This window comes from Ursus americanus, chromosome 4 (assembly GCF_024610735.1).
Source record: "Ursus americanus isolate L20-20 chromosome 4, mUrsAme1.1.p, whole genome shotgun sequence".
In the NCBI taxonomy this organism is placed as follows: Eukaryota; Metazoa; Chordata; class Mammalia; order Carnivora; family Ursidae; genus Ursus; species Ursus americanus.
The window spans coordinates 53,661,784-53,681,239 of record NC_142130.1 but is presented as its reverse complement, the minus strand read 5'-3'; the positions used below and the strand labels follow the sequence as shown (position 1 = coordinate 53,681,239).

Below are 19,456 nucleotides of genomic sequence, written 5' to 3'. Positions count from 1 at the left end.
TATTCCTGTGTGTGTGTGTGTGTGTGTGTGTGTGTGTGTGTGTATCACATCTTTATCCATTCATCATCGGTTGATGGACACTCGGGCTGTTTCCATAATCTGGTTATTGTAGATAATGCTGCTATAAACATCGGGGTGTCTACCCATTCTTTTGTTGATGGACACATGACTTGCTTCCATGCTTTAGCTATTGTGAATAATGCTAGTTTGAACATAGATGTCCAAATACCTCTTTGATAACTTTTTTCCAGTTCTTTTGGATATATATGCAGAAGTAGAATTGCTGGATCATGGGGTAATTCTATGCTTGATTTTTTTGAGGAAGGGTCATACTGTTTTCCACAGCAGCTATACCATTTTCATTCCCATCAACAGCGCACATGCCTGTCCCTTACTTTTTACTTTGAGATGCCCAAACAGCTCATTTGCTAGATTCCTTGGGTACCCTAACATTATCAGTGCTAGTACTCAGTCACCACAAAGTTCAAATATGGAACACTGCTGCTTACCTAGCTGTGTCTTGATTGCATCCGAAATCTCAAGCATTATGGATGCAGGAAGTTTCACAGTGGTTTCATTAAGGCCTGGAATAATAAGATGGACTGCAAGGAAATAGAATAGGGTAAGAGAAAGAAATGCATCATGACATGAAACAAAGCCCAGAGCATCAGATAATAGACACTATGAAATTTCGTACTTATTTGGCTTCATCAGTTTTAACTCAAACCTAAAATGTCGGAAAAAGAAATATGACTCTACTTTAAACAGATTTTTTGTAAGTATTCAGAACTGAACTACAAAATCCTCTGGCTTTTAATCTATAGAATCAAAAATAGTAAAATTGCTGTCTAACATATATAGTGAACAAAATACCATTATTAATAATTTTTAAAAGAGCGGTTCAACGCAACAAGGACTCCCTCTGATCTGCAACACTGTGGAGCGAGTAGGATGAGTGCCATCACTCCCACCAGGCGTGGGAAGGAGTTGTTTTTCTAACACACACTCATAGAGGTAGCATCTCTTGGCTCCTAGCCTGGCATGGACATGAGCCAGAATGCTCAGTACTAGAAGGAAGTGAACCAACATCAATTTAATAGACCTGCTAACCGTGTAAAATTCCATCAAGTCCCTATTATCAAAAAATAGCCTGACGTGCTTACTGTAGGTACAGATACCAAGATACACTCACCTAATATTGTTCCTCCAAAGGGTGTCTTATCTGGGGATTTAGTTGAAGCCCTGTGAGTAACATTCTGAATCACTGTTGAAATACAAAAGGTAACAGTCAGGAAACAGTAAATAGCTGTAATGTGAAGACATCTGCACTGGGGAAGCCCTCATATATCTTTTTAATTAACATAAAGTAACTCTTTGGGCTGGTACACAGCCAATGAAGGGACTGGAAGGCACATCTCACCTTCACACGTATGCCTTACTTTAAGTAAGGAAAGTTATCATAAAGTGTTCCATTCAAATGAGCTGAAAATTTCCTTCCTCATCTCCATTCCCCGCAGCCTTCCCAAGTTAAAGAAGCAGCACAAAATGCGGCAATTAATATAGTAAATTTTAAAAAGTGAAAATGTATATTCTCAAAGCAAAGAATCTGGACTATTTCAATACTGACACTGTTTGGAGAATACACTTGAGACACTGTGTTTTTTTTAAATGAATAATTACTTTAAGTGTCTAATCTCTTCTACCAAGAAACTTTCTGGAAATAATGGAGTCACTTTAATAATTAAAAAAAACTGAAAGTCAAAACAAAAACAAGTATATGCTGAAATGAAATAAGACATTATAATTCTTGAAAACTGTATGTCTTTACTCTCCCTAAAAGGAACACTAAATCATAGTTTTTATTTCACTAATCCAAATAGCCTATTAATGATTTGCTTCATGTATGCCAGCTTAACAAAGTCACACATATTCAGATGGCTTTTAAAAATGTAATACTTATTGTGGTTGCTTCGTATCAGAAGTTTTACTTTGGTAAAACACAACCAATGTGACTTTCCAAGACTTGGCCTATTGGTACAAGAGCCAAAATTATCTATTAACTTCTAATTTGCTAGACCATACTGATTTCTTCACACTTTTGCTTTAAAACAATCAGAAAAATTGGGGGGAAAGTGCTATATTTAATTATCTCAGTGGAAAAAGTGTATGAAAAATAGTCCTAAACTATAAACTGTACTGGAATTAAAATTAAAAAATAGTTCTAAACACACATCCAGAGCAGACTCCTACAAATTACCTTGTTTGATGACTGTTATGGGGATTAGCTTCCTTGGGACATAGGCTGGCTGAAAAGAGAAGGAGTCAGCTTTTTAGTTTTAACTTTTTTTTTTTTTTTTTTTAAACAGCAAAGAATTGGAAATAGCCCTGTGTTATCTACAGTTGCTGGAAAGATCTTTAGTGCATATATCTACCTCTGTTTTATTGGACTCATTTGGTTTCCCCCATAAATGCCCAAAGGCTTGAAAGAAGCGGTTTCTGCAGAACCCCCATTATTTTAGTTGATCTTGAAACTGCAATGAAAGGAACTAAACCACGTGGATTGTCTACTAGTTGATTTATCACTTCATTTGAGATGTGACCCAACCAAATTCTGTCTTTACATGTCCACTTAAAAAGATGCTAAGCTACATAGTATCTTTTAATACGGTCCACATCCACGGTTTGAGTGCACCCAGCTGCTGCTGCTGCTACAGATAACCCGACTACCATGAACTCCTGAGGCCAAGCATCTCCTTGCCCAAGAAGGCAGAGCTGGGACTCAGATGCAGACATTTCTACCTCCAAATCCTATACTCTAAGCCATTCTGTACATATTTATGCACAAAGGACCTCAAAATAGAAAGGCATCCCAGGGCACGGTGCATTCTCCCCTCTCCCTAATTGCCTCAGGCATCCCACAGGAAGTTTTGATGTCATGGGGTGGCTTGCACTAGGGACAGGTTTACTGTTAACTTTCAAGTGGTGTCATCACTGGACAGAATTGTGAGCCAAGGACAAGACAGCTAAGGGAGAGACATAGGAACAAAATAAGGGAAGCAAATATATAAGGAAGAATGAGACTGACTTAAAGAGGGGAACATGCCATTGATTTGTTGATGCTTGATTTAACCTGTACACATGATAAAGAGACCTCATATACTAGATCTATCAATAATCCAGGATGTGCTGGGTAAGATACTTACCATATAGGTGTTTACAGTTGTGAGCAACAGAGACTTGTTAACATGCTGCCATTTTAGTGACTAATGTGCCCATAAAAAGAGGGGCCACAATACCAAGCTTACTGTCGGCTATTTTTCTTCTTGTATTAAGGTCCTTATACTTGAAAACCACAAAAAAAACAGGGGCACCTGGGTGGCTTAGTCGTTAAGCGTCTGCCTTCGGCTCAAGTCATGATCCCAGTGTTCTGGGATTGAGCCCCTCATCTGGCTCCCTGCTCAAGAGGAAGCCTGCTTCTCCCTCTCCCTCTCCCCCTGCTTGTGTTTCCTCTCTTGCTGCCTCTCTGTCAAATAAATAAATAAAATCTTCGAAAAAAAAAAAAAAACCCACAAAAAAAACAGAAGTTTTGCATTACCAGGTTTTTTAAACTATTTACAGCCATAGACTGAATCCTTGCATCCCCTCAAAATTTATATGTTAAAGCTTAACTCCCAAGTGTGATGGTATTTACAGGTAGGGCTTTTGAGGAAGGATTAAGTCCTAAGAGGCCCACCCTCTGAATGAGATTAGTGCTCTTATAAAAGAGGCCCCAGAGAAGTCCCCCCACCTTTCTGTCCTGTGAGGACACAGCGAGAAGAGGGCTATCTGTGAACCAGGAAGCAAGCTCTCACCGGACACCAAATCTGCCAGCACCTGCTCTTGAACTCCCTGAGCTCCAGAACCCTGACAAATAAATGTTTGCTCTTTAAGCCACCCAGTCTGTGATATCTTGTTATAGCGGCCCTAATGGACCAACACACCCAGTAATTTCCTCCATAACAATCTAGCCCAATCTAATCTAATCCTAAACTAGGGAATTAATCAAAGATAAACACCCTTATATATAAATTATTACCACTAGGCAAAACAACTACATCTTCCAAAAGCAGAGCTTTTATTAAATACACTAGGTTTCAAATTTTTGACATCTATTTAACGAAGTGAGAAATACGCATAATAGAAATACAAAGATTAATTATATATACACTATAACCTAATTTTATAACAAGTATGTATACACAAATTATCAGAAAGAAATAGATCATAGGGGTTTTTTTTAACAGTGGTTGTTTTTTATAAACAGATTAATTTTTATACTTTTCTCTATTTCCCAATTCCTTACAAGCATGAATTTCATCTTAATTGAGTTTTTTTTGATCAACAGGCTGTTCAGTCACTACATATGCTTACGTACTGTACAGCTTATTTGCTATTGGTAAATAGAATGACGTAAGTATGGTTTATACAGAATTTTTCCCAGGCAAAGGGGAAGGGAACAGTAGAAATACAAGTATAACCTTCAGTGGGAGGTGAAAAAAAAACAAAATTCTCAGCTTTGAGGTCACCCTGGAAGCAGGATCTCTTGCAGTTTTATCAGAAGAAAATTAAATAGGAGCCCTTGTACACAGGATCCTTTCCCAGAAAGGCTCTGCCTCAGGTGCCTACCTGACTTCTACCTGTCCTGCTCTAGCGAAAGGGTTGCCAGCACATGGCCTTTATCATCTGAGAATTTTAAATGCCAGCTGTGCCAACCTCCAGCCACATGGGAGCCACTTACTGGAGGAGCCACATTATCTTTCCAGGCACTAATAACCATTTTTGTTAAAGCTGTAGCTACAGTTCCAAAGATTTTTGAACGGCTTGTTCTCCAGCCCTATGAGTCCTGCCATTTAGCGCACGTTTTGCAGAATGCAAAGCTGTTCAGACACATCACAATTTAGCAGAAACACCTACATGTTGCTGTGTTGATTGCTTTGGAATTTCATTATTTCAATTTTTAGTTCCTTTGCTGTGATGATTTGTTTTAAACAATTTTTGACAAGGACAAATGGAAACTAGTCCAGTCTTCACATGAATGGCACGAAGCTTCTCTTTGAACTCTACCTTGAGCGTCTCCCAATGTTCTATTAAGATGATGACAAGACTATATGTACAGTATGTGCTGCCAAAAAACAAGGAAATAATTTAGCTGCAGAATCCAATGCTTTCTAGACCTCCAATTACGCTCGTGCCGAATCTGCAGTCCAAACATGCATCAAGACTGGACTCTTGAGTAGCTGACTCTCTGGAAGGAGGGTTTTTAGGAGCAACAGGAAAATAGTCCTGCCTCAACTATCTATGCTGAAGGCTCCAAATTCCCAGTAAGAAGCTGGCATCGTGAGTCCTTTCCCTCTGTCTTCTTGTAGAAGTGTAGGGAAATGTCTGTTACTGGGATCCACTGAGAAATGAAATACTGTGATAACTTTGAAGTTAACAGTGTTTAACCAATTGCAACCCAATTTTAATCAAACTGTTCCATGTAGTGTTTTTTAAAAAAGATACCAGTAACCCTTCCTCGCCTCCCCAGTTTTGCTCTTTAGCCATGTCCTTGCTGGCTCTTTTCTGTGGAGCTTTGGTTGACTCCCATTCCCGCTGCAAGCCTTCATCACCACTTCCTTCCACAGCTCTCATCCTCCCTTCGTTTAATAAGTATTTTGTATGTGTTTACTGTATGCCGAGAAGTAAGCATACTTCCCTTCTGCCCTAGAAGAAATGTGGTATTATATTTTCCTGACTTTCAAGATATCCTGTTCCTTAAGAACCTAGGTTGTACTATATCCTGAGCTAGGAGACTAGTTAAGGGAGTTCATTTCTACCATTTTTGAAGGGACGTTGTGGCTCAGTATCCAGTGGGGAGATCACATGGGGAGAGGATGCTGATGTGGTAAACAGCAATGAACTGACAACCAATTCAGCTGATTTTAGTCCTGGTTAGGGAAAGCCTATGCTTATCTAGAAATAACCAGAATAGTAGTAATCATATAGGATGAGGGACTTTCTATTCACTCTGCATTATACTAACTTCCTCCTGATATTATTTTGAAAATTGATACATGTAGTGCTAATGCTGTTCTTTGTAGGCTCTTCTTTACTGGTTTGTCTATTTGGTATTTTCGTGGTGTCAGAAAATTCACTATCGATTTAACTTTATTTTCAGGTCCTGAGATTAAAAAAAAACTGTCCATTTGGGGAGTGGCAAGGGTTGCTTAAAATCATACTTCAATGGTTTAAGAGCCAAACCACATGAGAAGAACTTGGGCCTGTTACACTGTGGTTTTAATTCATTTTTAGGATGTTCTAATGAGAGTTACGAAATATATTGATTTAATCTAATGTCCTACTTGCAAAAGTCTTCATATTTCTGGTCGTTTAAGGAGGAGTCAGACATACACCTTTGATAATATTATTGGCCTAGATACAAATTTTTCAAGTTTCTGCTTAACAACAATTGCTAAGAACAGAAGGATACCTGATATATTCATTGCACACAATCTTAAGGTATGGGTGGGGACCACATGGCATTCCTCCCTATTCACCTCACTCATCTGGTAACTGTTACACTTTAAAAATTGGCACTACTTCTCTCTTTGACAATAGACATGCTTTTAAAAAGATGGGTGGATCTCTGATGGAAAAAAAATGGAAGGGTGAAAACAGATGTCATATATTAGAGGAAGGCTGATTCTAAGGAAATTGGAATTAAACAGTTAAACTTATATTTTAAAATCTCCATTAAATGCCATGTACTTCAAAATTTGATTGTTTAGGGGCACCTGAGTGGCTCAGTTGGTTAAGCATCTGCCTTCAGCTGAGGTCACGATCCCAGGGTCCTGGGATTGAGCCCTACATTGGGCTCCCTGCTCAGTGGGGAGCCTGCTTCTCCCCCCCTGCTTGTGCTCTCTCATGCTCTCAAATAAATAAATAAAATCTTAAAAAAAAAATGTTTAGCTAGTGAACTAGTAAGATAATTAAGTTTTTTAAAAATACAGACATAATGTATTAAAATTAGGTCCTTTCAGCCATTGTTCTTGATTGAATCATTATTCACACATATATATATACACACACACATATACATATGTATATATACACATATATGTGCATATATACACACACACATATGTATATATATACGCATATATATACGTATATATATGTGTGTGTGTATATATATAAAATAAAACCTAATAGTAAACATTAGGTTTCACCTCCATAAAAAGTGTTCTAGATTCTCAACAAGAACGAAACAGCAAAATTATGATGTGTTTTTTCTTTCTCAAGATCATGGATTTTAAGTAATACAATTTATATAGAAAGAATCATGGTTTTGTTTATGCACCTTTTCCTTGTTTTCCTAGAGGTATAGGTAGGTAGGGGTGATACCGAAAGTATTTAACAAGTGCCAGAACAAAGGCACCAACCAATCAGAAGAGACCACTGCTCCCTGTCCCTGGCGCACACGCACTGGGGCCAGCAGAACGCGTCCTTAGAGAACATGAATTACGTATATAATGTAAACGAATGCTTAAGATGCAGCTTCTTTAACATTCGCGTTTTTAATATAAATATTTATCTTCTAAAAATGGATAACCTAAAGTTCACATTGTTTATCCCTTTTCAAATATCTCTGTTTAGAAGATACTAAGTTTTTGCTGCATGTAAGTTCTAGATGTAAGCAGGCACTGTGAATGAAAGCATTTCCCAATGTATCATTTGCTTAAAACTCTAAAAGTAAATTGATTTCATATCTCTTAAAACATTGCCTTCTAAAAGCAGTCTCAGAGACGTCTGTCTTAATATCTGGATTGATACTGACTTTATTTGACCTAAAATATACCTCTAAAATATCAAATCTATTTTCATAATCGATTCTAAGTGGCCTTGTAAGATGCCCAAAGGCTATTCCAAGAGGTTCCTTTTCAACTTTCCTGTGTTCCAGAGCTACCCAAGAGCACAGATGGCTTTCCAGAAGGTGACAATGAAGAAAGTCTCACAGAGAAGCCTTAAAATAGCTTTTCAATTAATTTGGGTTTTCCTTTGGAAATAGCCAAGAGTTTCAGACCACAGCTTGTCACAGCTGGCTGGAGTTGGGGGGACTCCGCCCCACAGCTTGAAGTGATAAAATATCTGGCTCTGGGTCAAAGATGTAGGAAGTTTCTTCCTGGACCTTCTCATCATGGCTATTTATGATATGAAAAAGAAATTAAATTCCTTGGGAGTAAACATCAATCACCCTTCCCAATTTTGCTGAGTAACTGTCACTAGATGAAATATTCTGCCACAAGACATTATTGGGATATGATTGCTGATCAAAAGGAATAAAAGAAATGACATCATTGAGTCACATGTAAGACAAAGCAGGATAGCCAAGAGAGTGGGAGATAAGAGATGTCTCCTAGGTAACCACTCACAACACGAGTAGGGATTGTTCTAGAAGAGAAACAAAGAGCGACTCTATTGCCTGTGATTGGATTTGAGAGAGACAAAGCCAGAGCGACCTTAATAAGGAATGGCACAACTCAATACTTAGTACTAAGCCAAATGATTGTTTGGGAAAAAAAAATGCAGACCCTAATCAATATATAACCTTACTACCTGAATACAGCGAAATAAAACTCATATAGAGTTTAATTATCACAAAATCAGAATAGGGAAATCACAAAAAATTATCACAAAAGCAGAATAGGGAAATATTTGCTCTCTGGAAGGGAAGGGCTTTCTAAAATAGAATCCAATTGAAAATATGACAATGAAAAAGACAAATAATTTGATTAAACAAATGTTAAGACTTGCCTATTTCAAAAATCCCATAAACAAAATTGGTAACAAATGTGAGAATATTCCTAGATGATATCACAGAGTTGATGTTCTTTAATCTATAGTCTTTAAACTATTCAATAAAACCTATGAGATTCCAATAAAGAACTAAATTTAAGAACTAAAACTAAAGGTCATTAAATGGAAAATCAAATGGCTAATAAACAAGTGAAGAAAGTACTGCTATTTTAGAAATCAGAGAAATAAAGATTTAAAAAACCATTTTGCACTATTACGTTAGCTAAAAATGTAGTGATGGAAATATAGAATGTTGATAATCAGGGCACTATAGCAAGATAACTCTGATACATTGATAGCAAGATTGTAAAGTGGCACAATCTTTCTAGAAAGAAATTTGATCATATATCTTAGGAAGTTTTCAAAATGTTAATGCCTCCTCTACCTGCTCAGGACATAATGGCCTTTATAATTGGGCATGTGATTTAAAACGCAAACATCTCTGTGATGGTTATAACAATGGCGTACATTTATAACAGGTAGCACATGACTGGTATGGTGCTTCCTGAGAGGAGGTTTTGACAAGTGGAGGGAAAGAGAGAACAAGGGACTGAGTTTCTGTAGTGGGGGCGGTGGGGGGTCTGGATCCGGGGGATTGCCAGGCACCTAAGATGTGCAGATATTTAATGCACTCTGGAGAGGCTAGGCACAGTAAAAACTGTGGGGGGTCTGGATCTGGGGGATTGCCAGGCACCTAAGATGTGCAGATATTTAATGCACTCTGGAGAGGCTAGGCACAGTAAAAACGAAGCAACTTCGTTGTTTTGAAAAGGTTGGCTTTTGTAAGTAGGAGGTGAAGGGATAGAGGGAAGAGGACCGAGGACAGGAATGAATAATACCCATGTAAACAGAACATGTCCAAATTCACTCCGGAAACGTGTTACTCTAAAAACCAATCCACTGCACAGAGTATAATAAGCTTAACCTCAAAATACCTGGAATATGGAAATACTTGAGTAACTACATTGAATATCAATATTTTAGAGCTTTAAACATATTAGATAATCTGGTCTCAGACTTCCACCTCCAATCTTCTGAAAAAGCAGCAAATGCCTAAGACATTAAGTACTTTACACAAAACCCCAGAGCCAGTCAGTTAATCCCGTATCAGTACTTCCTAACAGAACGATTTCCTTATAAAAACAAAACAACAACAACAAAAACATAATGCAGACGCAATTGCTAAAAAACATTCCTGAGAATAACCTGGTACCTACCACTGTGTGGACTTGGTCATAGGTGCTTTGGATTTTCCCATTAACTTTGTTTTTACCTGACAGAAACAAGAGGAAAATAACATTATTTTCATTCTTTGTGTTCCTAATTCTTCTTACTCATTATGAAGAACTGTAACCCTTGTTCTAACTCTGCCGTGTTAATCGTTATTATTTGTTTGCTATCATTTCAAACACTGATTCCAATGAAGTCTGAATGAAAGGATGACAGGAAGAAAGCCCAGGGCCCCCTGAAGTCTTTTTATGTTCACTTCTACTGGCCCCGCTTTCAATTCCGAACACCTGCACACATTACTGCTGTTTTCACTCAGTTGGTGCTCATAGATCTGAGTTGATTTAAAATACTACAAAGGCCAAAGAACTGTTATCAGTGGAGGCATCAAACATCAGCTTATCACTTTTTTTTGTTTGTTTAAAAAACCACTGAATATAAAAGGTTCTGAAATACTGATACTCAAATTCTGTTCACTTTCATATTTTCTTTAAGTACTAGAGGATAAAAATTAACTCATCTCATACTTAAGAATAAAATAATTAAAAACTGGGTCCTTAGGAAAAAAAGGTAAGAATTACAGAAAGCTCACTGAAGCAGTTCCAGGTACTTACTGCCAACGACAGTCTTGTGATTGAAAATCTTACTCCAAATTCCACCTTCTCCATTGTCTTTCACTCCGAATTCATAAACCGTGTTGGGTTTTAGATTTTCCACAATTGTTTCAGTGGCGGGACAGAGCTGAAAAACCCATTTCTTTTCCTTATCCTTTTCTCTATAGCGAATCGTATAGTATCTGTTAAATAACCAAAATACGACGCTTGAAATTCACAGGGAGGTTCAGAACGCTATTTCAAGTTTCTTAATACCTCACAGATGCCCAGCTACTTCTCAAAGACTGTGTTTAATACTGGCTTCTGTTTTTCTTTCTTTTAGAAATTGCAGAAAACATGAAAAAAAATAGCTCAGTGTGTATTTGTTTTTAATTTCTAATTCCGAGTTGGAGGGCGGGCAGCAGTGCAGTTACTGACTGACAGAATTCAGACCTCTCAGTTCTAGTATTTGCTACTTTGCAAAAGGAAAGTTGGAAAATGCTGGATGTTCATTTTTTTCCAATTATGCATAGAGCAGAGCATAGGCATAATTTTGTAAGTGCGTAATATTGTAGTTTTACAGCTGTACGGGTTTAAGCCTGGAACTGTATGGGTTTATGCCACGGAACATCCATTAAGGTAGCATCGTTCAATTTTGTAAAAGGGGAACCTGAAGCTCTAAGATGCATCGAGGACTGCGTTTTAAGGGTAAAATTTTCTTTTCATTATAAAAATAGAATCAAGACCACAGCCAAGCTAAGGGTACAATGAAAAAAAAAATGAAACAATGCAAATTTAAGATCATGGTTACGTATATGCTTAGGGCTTTGTAATATTCAGCCATATATATGGTAAAGTAATGCTAATCCTCCCCACTTTTTTTGCACTTTTATCACATGCGAGGTTTTATATATATTCTCTCATTTAAATATCTTAAAGTCATCTTAAGTAGAAGTTATTAATCCCATTTTACAAATGTGAAAATAGAGATTCAGAAAGATCACTTAATTTGCCCATTGTTACCCACCCAGTGACTTTAACCAGTGGCAGAACCAGAATACAAAGATTCCTCTTGACCCTGCTCTGCACGGCCTCACAAAGTGGGCCGGTAGGTCAGGACAGGTCAGGACAGGGGAGTTCACCAGTACTGCGTACGGTAACAAGAAGGAACGAGCTAGAGTCACGTGTATCAGTATGAACAGATTTTATAAACAAAATATTGAATGAAAATAGCAAATTACAAGATGATACACAGTCTCATATGATTTACATAAATATTGAAACACTCACACACACAAAAAAAGCCTGTGTTTCCGTATATTATTTTTGGCATTGTAGAGGGACAACAAATATTGTAAGGTTCTAATATTTATGGTAGAGCTTTAGTTCCCAGTGAGTTAAATAAGGTTAGAGGTGGGGCCAAAAGGTAAATTTTATCTGCTTTTTATTTGTAAATAAACATTTTCAGTAAATAAAATAATACTTGTCAAGTATGATGATGGAAACATAGGTGTTTTTGTACTATTTTAAGTTCTTCTATTTTAAATTTTCTCTCAAAAATTTAGTACCTCTCCCCCATTCCCCACCCCTAGCATAATCTAATGGGCCAAGATTTAGGCTAGTTGCTTTTAAAGCCTTCCACAGTCACTCATACTCGTGCTAAAAATGTTGACCGTGCCACCTCTAAGTGCCGGGAGCAAGCTGTCGAAGCTACACCAACACAATTACCCAGAATCTCTGGAAACAACGGCCAGGGCTGGCTACACAATTTATGAGGCTCATTCCAAAATGAAAACATGGGACCCCTTGTTCAAAATTGATTAAGAATTTCAAGACAAAGGAGAGCATTAAACCAAGCATGGGCCCTTCTAAGTGGGCGACCCCGTGCAAATGCACACGTTGAATGTCCCTTTAGTCAGCAGGGGGCTATTATTTAACAAATACAGAGAGGGGAGGATTGTCCGTGTTTCTGTACATTTGTATCTTGAATGTATTTGTGTATTCAGCCTACGTTCCTACTCGTTACAAGCTACTGAAGTGCCCGAAGTCATTCATTAGCCTCCTTCTCTCTAGTAAAACTACTGTCAGAGAAGCAAAAGCCAGAATGAGTGAAGGAGGCTGTTCAGCCAAAATATTAACTGCTACTGGGAACAAACGGTATGGAATACTAATCCTCTGTGTCCTGTAAGTTGAAACATCAACAGAAATCCATGAAACGTTTATTGACAAGTATGCTGCATGGAATTTCTACTGTTTTTTTCCCCCGCCTTGGATACGACAAGATGTCAGAGTTCAGAGAAGCTAAAATCAGACCGGAGGGGAGACCACAATTATGCAGCTCTACTTTGGACACATCTCTCAATCCCTCAATTGCTCATATGATGGGGGGGGGGAGGGGCTGCTAACATAATGACCAAAGGCCAGATTCCAGGATTACCAATAAGCTTGATTTTATATCATCTTTCTAGGAATGAAATGGTATAAAAATGCTTTATGATCTTACCCACATGTTAAAAAAAAAAATCCATCCTCCGAATTTTTTTATCTTGATCACAAAGCATTTGAAATACCCTCTCTGATACCAAGTTTGTCAGGAAAAATAAATGTGCAGGCAGCTAACTTTTCTCTTCTGCTTCAGAGAGGTTATCCTTGTCAACAGTGGCTTCATTGATAACTCTATCATATAGGCAAGTTCTAAGTGTTAAAAGAGTCAGTAAGACTATTTGGCATAAAGTAATCAAATTTCCTTGATTTTAAAGCTAGCTTTAGGCCTTACAATGATAAACAAAGCTGAAACCTAGCACAGAGGAGGTACTCCATAAATATTTGTGGAATGAATAGAAAGGATACTTCAGTGCTCATGGGCTCATTCTAAAATTAGAATATAATTACTCTACATGGCCAATAATTCCATCACCAAAAACCACTAATCTAAACAATCGAGTTTACAACTGATCTTTTTCAATGTGTCATTGTGTAAGGTTTCACTTACCAAACTCAATATTCCCACAGAATCAATGCAAACTGAAGGACAATACAATAAATGTCTACCTCGAACATTTGCAGAGGGCTTAAGATTTTAAAATGTGTTTCAGTTTATTCATACAATAAACCCTGAAGAGAGAATAAGAATCATTACAGAAGAAAAAGGGACAAGTGTCTAAGTTCTGATCACCAGTGACAGAGCCAGGCAAATGGCTCTTTTCTGGCCCCTAAGCTAATATCTTTAGTACTGCACTAGACTGTCTTTTTACTGCGGGGCTTGGCCAAAGGAGATGAGAAAAGACAGGTAAAATGACCCAGAAGGGAAGAGGACAATCCTAAGTCCGTCTAACATTAGGAAAGGTTTGTTATTTCATTGTGTATTTACCATAACATAGAGTCACAGACTTCCCATTATTGTCTGAGGAGACTCAGGATCAAACATTGACTGCACCCTTTTCTGAGGATGATTAAATTTGGACATAAGCACAAGTCTATTAAAGATACAGGTAGCATTCAGGGAAGGTCATCGGATCGGACCTCTGGAAAGCCTGCCTCTAGCAACTTGGGACTTTGAGAACAAGTTCATGTCCTAAGTGGTAAGGAACCATTGAAGGTAGTGTTTGGTTCGATTACAATGATCTCCGCTTACATCTCCCTAATGGTACGAATATTGACCGTAACGGTTATTGTAGCTTAAACAAAATCCGTAGCTCCTGGAAATGTCGTGGAGAAGGCAGGCAGTGGCTTGGCTTGGGTATGTGTCAGCTGCAAACTAGAAGCCTGATTTCATGGGAGTCTTTGCCCACTTACTCCTCATTTTTCTCCCTCAAAAGAGAACAGGGGTGGATTAGACAATCTTTGAGATCCTTTCTCTTCGTAAAAGATGACTGTAGCTGCCTATCAGACATTTTATTCCAATAAAACACAGAGGCAGAACACAGGATAGAATCCCCATAAACAAAATTTATGAAATAACTGGCAGTGAATTACCAAGAGCAGAAATTGAGTAATGTCAAGATAAATTTAGTCCTTTCACAAACTGGCCTGGCTTGATACACGTGGTTGGCTATCATTTGGGCTTTCTATGCTTTTTTTCCAGTGATGTTTTTGTTTCTATGTAATTAACTACTGTTATATTTCCTAAAGCATCTATTCCGCATATTTTTTGCTCTCTTCATATCAAAGGACACTTCCTGACACCTCCTTTGTCAATATTTTTGCTTCTTGCCTTGTGGAGACTGTGACTGCTGATACAAATTCTGCCCTCACTCCATTCTTCTCAAAGCATCTCTCCCTATCACTCCCTCCCTGCCCCCCACTCTGATTTCAGGGTTCACATAAGCATCTTGGTAATTTTATACCATTTCCTTATTCCATTCTCTCACTCTCTGAGTTGAATAACTGTTAAATGCTTTTCATTCTAGCAAAAATAAAATGAATATTCCCTTTTTATCCCTGCTATCTTTTAACACAAAATTACTTTTTTTAAAGATTCTATTTATTTGACGGGTGCCCGGTGGCTCAGATGGTTAAGCATCTGCCTTCGGCTCAAGTCGTGATCTCCAGGTCCTGGGGATTGAGCTCCCTGCTCAGCGGGGTGTCTGCTTCTCCCTCTTCCTCTGCCACTCCCCACTGCTCCTGCTCTCTGTCTCAAATGAATAAATAAAACATTCTTTTTTTTAAAAAAGGTTTTATTTATATGAGAAAGAGCGCTCATGCACGTACACAAGCAATGGATCGGCAGAGGGAGAAGCAGGCTCCAGGCTGAGCAGGGAGCCCGATGCAGGGCTCGAGCCCAGAACCCCGGGATCATGACCTGGGCTGAAGGCAGACGCTCTACTGACTGAGCCACCCAGGTGGCACCAACACAAAATTTCTTCAAAGTAATCTACCTTATCCTACTTTCTCATCACTCGTGATGCCTAAATCTCTTTGTAATCTGGTGTCTGATCTGTCGATAAAACCTTTTGATCAAATCTAATGATTTAATCCTCCATGAATTTCCTAACGACCTTAAAATCTACTCATATTCTTCTGCAGATCTGCTCCTATTCCTGTTGACTTCTGGTGCCTTCTCCCCTCATGGCCAATCGGTTCTCAAGCCCACTTATGTTTCACTGTATGATTCCTCTTACTTGTCTCTTCTCTATTTCTAAGCACTTATGGGACCAGTTTAGGTGTTTATTATCTTTGGACTCAAAATAATTTTCAAGCTGGTAAAAAATTCCCAAAATCTCTCTTCTTTATCACCTCCTGGTGGCTGGCTTAAAATCAACAGAAGGAATAAGTTTCTAGTGATTTTAGTGCTATCTAAAACAGAATAGCTTGCCTAAAATGGCAGTTATAAAACAGGATTTATATTTATTCGACAGAGACAGCCAGCAAGAGAGGGAACACAAGCAGGGGGAGTGGGAGAGGAAGAAGCAGGCTCATAGCAGAGGAGCCTGATGTGGGGCTCGATCCCAGAATGCTGGGATCACGCCCTGAGCCGAAGGCAGACACTTAACCACTGTGCCACCCAGGCGCCAACAGGATTTTGATCTTAGGTCAATCTGACCAGAATTTGTATCCTCAATGTCTATGCTGTTACCATTGCTGGATCTGGATGGGAGAGGTTGCAGAAGAGATTCAAGAGCTAGATGGCCTGACCAGATGATTTTTTTTTTTGAAGATTATTTATTTGGGGGGGGGGGGGGACAGAGGGAGAGAGGAGAGAGAATCTTAAGTAGACACTGTGCTGAGCACGAGCCCCACAGGGCTTGATCCCATCACCCTGAGATTATGACCTGAGCCTAAACCAGGAGTCGGTCTCTTAACCGATTGCACCACCCAGGGGCCCCTGACCAGATGATTCTGAAGGCTAGCTTTGAACAACATTCCATCTGCTTATTCCCTTGGACCTTTGTTGAGACCTACTATTATAAAGCATGACGCTAAGATCCACATGCAATGGAAGATGATCAGGGCATCATGAAAACTTCAAAAATGAGCTCACAGCAGAGTGAGGCAGGGTAGGTATACAAATGGATAGGACTAAGGAAGTTGGGATGAAAAGCACGGGGTCCTGAGTGTGGCTGGGTACAGCACTCTGCAGCCTGAACTGCTGAAATGGACAGACCACATTTTAAATCTCAGGGGTAGGATTTAAAGCAGGACATCCTATGTAAGTCCAGGAAAACAAAGTAGTCCAGATTTAAAACTCATGGCAGGAGCATGACTCATATATTCTTAGAGACAGGTTGTATGAGAGACTCTAAGATTTCTTTTACCAGGCAGTGAGGACCTGGTGGGGATTCTTCAGCTGGTGAATAAAGTTGAGCAGTGATGAAGGAGGCTAGACTTACCAGCAGTGGAAGAATTAGAGGGAAATTGGAGGGAGGAATCTCGATTATTGCTGTAGTCCAGAAATGAGAGAACAAAGGAATGAATCATGGAAGAAATGAAAAGAAAATAGATCAAAATTATATCTCTACAAAAGAGATACGACTTGAAGGAAATTAAAGTAATGGAAAGGAGCTCTTTGGGTGGTATAGAAGATGTTAGCTTTATTGGAGTTCGATGTACTAACCACCATTGTTTGGCCTCTCTAATGGAGAGGATTCCATCAACTAAAAACACAGTCTTAGAAACTCTGGGAATGAGTCAAGATCAGATGTCAACGCTGGAAGTCATATACATCCTTGTCACTCCCACTGCTCTTGGGACAACAGCAACATCAGCGCTTCTTGTGACCCCTTAGAAATACAGAATCTCAGGCTCTTTCTCAGGCCTATGGAGCCAGAATCTGCATTGTAACAAGGTCTTTTATGTGATTTGTGTGCACAGAGTTTGAGAACCACTGTTCTACTTGGAAGTGATGGTTAAAGACAACACAGATGAGATAAGGGGGAAACAAAGATGAGAGATCCAAGGATAAAACTCGATTCCATTTTGGGGAGGTACGACAACAAATTAGCAGAAGAGAGGAGAAAAAAAGAGAAAACTCTACATAAAAATGTCAAAAAGGGGCACCTGTTTGGCTCAGTCAATTAAGCATCTGACTCTTGATTTCAGCTCAGGTCTTAATCTCAGGGTCATGAGTTCGAGCCCCGCACTAGGCTCCACGCTGGGCATGGAGCCTACTTATAAAATAAATAAATATAAATATATATCAAAAAAGGAAGCTGGCCCACCAATTCCACAGAGAGGTTAAAAAGGGTAAGAACTGAGAAAATTCTTTTGGATTTAGCAATTAATTGATCATTGGTGACCACAAAGAGATATTTCAGTGGAATGGCAGAAAGGGAAGGGAAGCCACTGAAAGGGCATAAAGACTATGGGGAGGGGGTATGGAAACTGGGAATAAGAGCAGACCACTCTGAGAAGTTCTGGAATTAAGAGATTGAAAAAATCACTTGGAAGAGAGAACAGGATCAACAGAAGGTGTTGTTCTGGAGTAGGGAAATCTTGAACATGTTTGAAGCAGGAGGCAGGGCCCCAATGGCAGTAAGCATGAAATGTGAGAGTGCAGGCTTACAGAGCATGGATGGGACAGGATGACGAGCACTGCCTGAAGTCAGAAATGGATTCCTTGGAAAGAAGAGAAGAAAGAGAAATCTGGGGTGAAGAAAGAGTGAGCTGATGGTAGATAATCTAAATTTCCTCGGCGTTGCAGAAGCCAGGACGGACTGCGATAGGAAAGGAGCCAGGGAAAGTAGCCCGGATGCTATTCCCAGGAATCAGGGTAAGGTGAAGAGTGTCTGAATTGGAATCATTGGCGTGGATGTGGAGAAATAGAAGACATTGATGTGAGTTCTTCCCAAAGCCAGCACCCAGAAAACCTGGGGGCTCATTAGCTGTAGGAGAAGAAAAATTAAAAATGAATCAAGTTTCAAGTTAGGATGAATGGAAGAATTAAGGTACTTTGGAAAGTATAAGAAATGGAGCTGATTATCAAGAGGAAAAGTAGGTGTTTGATTTTGTCACGCTAAGTTTGAAGTAATGGCGAGACATCATTGTGAAAATGCTGGTGTTTTACTCTTTATTTATTCAACGTAAATATTTACTGAAGGCCTACTATGTGCCAGATGCTGACCCAGGGACTGGGAAGATTAAACTGGTTAAAATACACATGGTCCCTGTCCTCACACAGCTTAAAATTTACATGGAAAGACAAATGGAAAACAAGGCATTGGGTTCAATCAAGTGAAAATGCACAGACATCAAAAATATTCACTTCTTAAAAACTAGGGGGGAAGAAATAGAAAGGCAAGGGCCTGTTCTGGACTGGCTGAGAAGGGGGGGCCTCATTCTACATTAACAGTAAATAAGTACAATGTGAAAGTGCTAGAAAATGTGAAAATGATTTCTAAACAAATCATAAAGCTTTAATAAGTTGGCAAAGGAGTGAGAACTAAAGCAATCTTGAACACTTTAAAAAGCTGGAAACATGGGAAGGAAAAAATAAGCTATTAATGAGGAAATAAATTTTGGTTAAAAACATGTTTTACTCTTCATTTGGGCCAATTTGGAAAGTTTTCTTTGGACCTTAGATGTATTAAGGACAAATGTGTATGTTCTTCCATTCAAAGCCTATTAAGAATAAAAACTGTAAATTAAGCACATCTATTTTCCAGTGTGAATTCAGAAAAGGATTTAAGAACATGGATACCCATATGGACCCTGTGCAAACAGGAATAGCGCCACGTGTCATGAAGAATAAAATGATACTCCATTAATACTTCCAAATTTAAAACAAAATGAAACGGGTTTTCTCTCTGGAAACTTACTACACAGAA

General features: G+C 38.8%; 1 protein-coding gene across 40 annotated transcripts in view; it reads right to left on the bottom strand.

Annotated features, from left to right (window-relative positions):
• ABI3BP (ABI family member 3 binding protein) overlaps nt 1-19,456 on the bottom strand; it is a 232,874-nt gene that overhangs the window by 126,755 nt on the left and 86,663 nt on the right. For all 40 annotated transcript variants that reach the window (XM_087861659.1, XM_087861660.1, XM_087861662.1 and 37 more), the window contains exons 5-9: nt 10,716-10,897; nt 10,092-10,147; nt 2,258-2,306; nt 1,193-1,264; nt 510-602 (exon numbers count right to left, since the gene is read on the bottom strand). In XM_087861659.1, the coding sequence (XP_087717785.1) occupies nt 510-602; nt 1,193-1,264; nt 2,258-2,306; nt 10,092-10,147; nt 10,716-10,897 (452 nt within the window). The remainder of the gene's footprint in view (nt 1-509; nt 603-1,192; nt 1,265-2,257; nt 2,307-10,091; nt 10,148-10,715; nt 10,898-19,456) is intronic.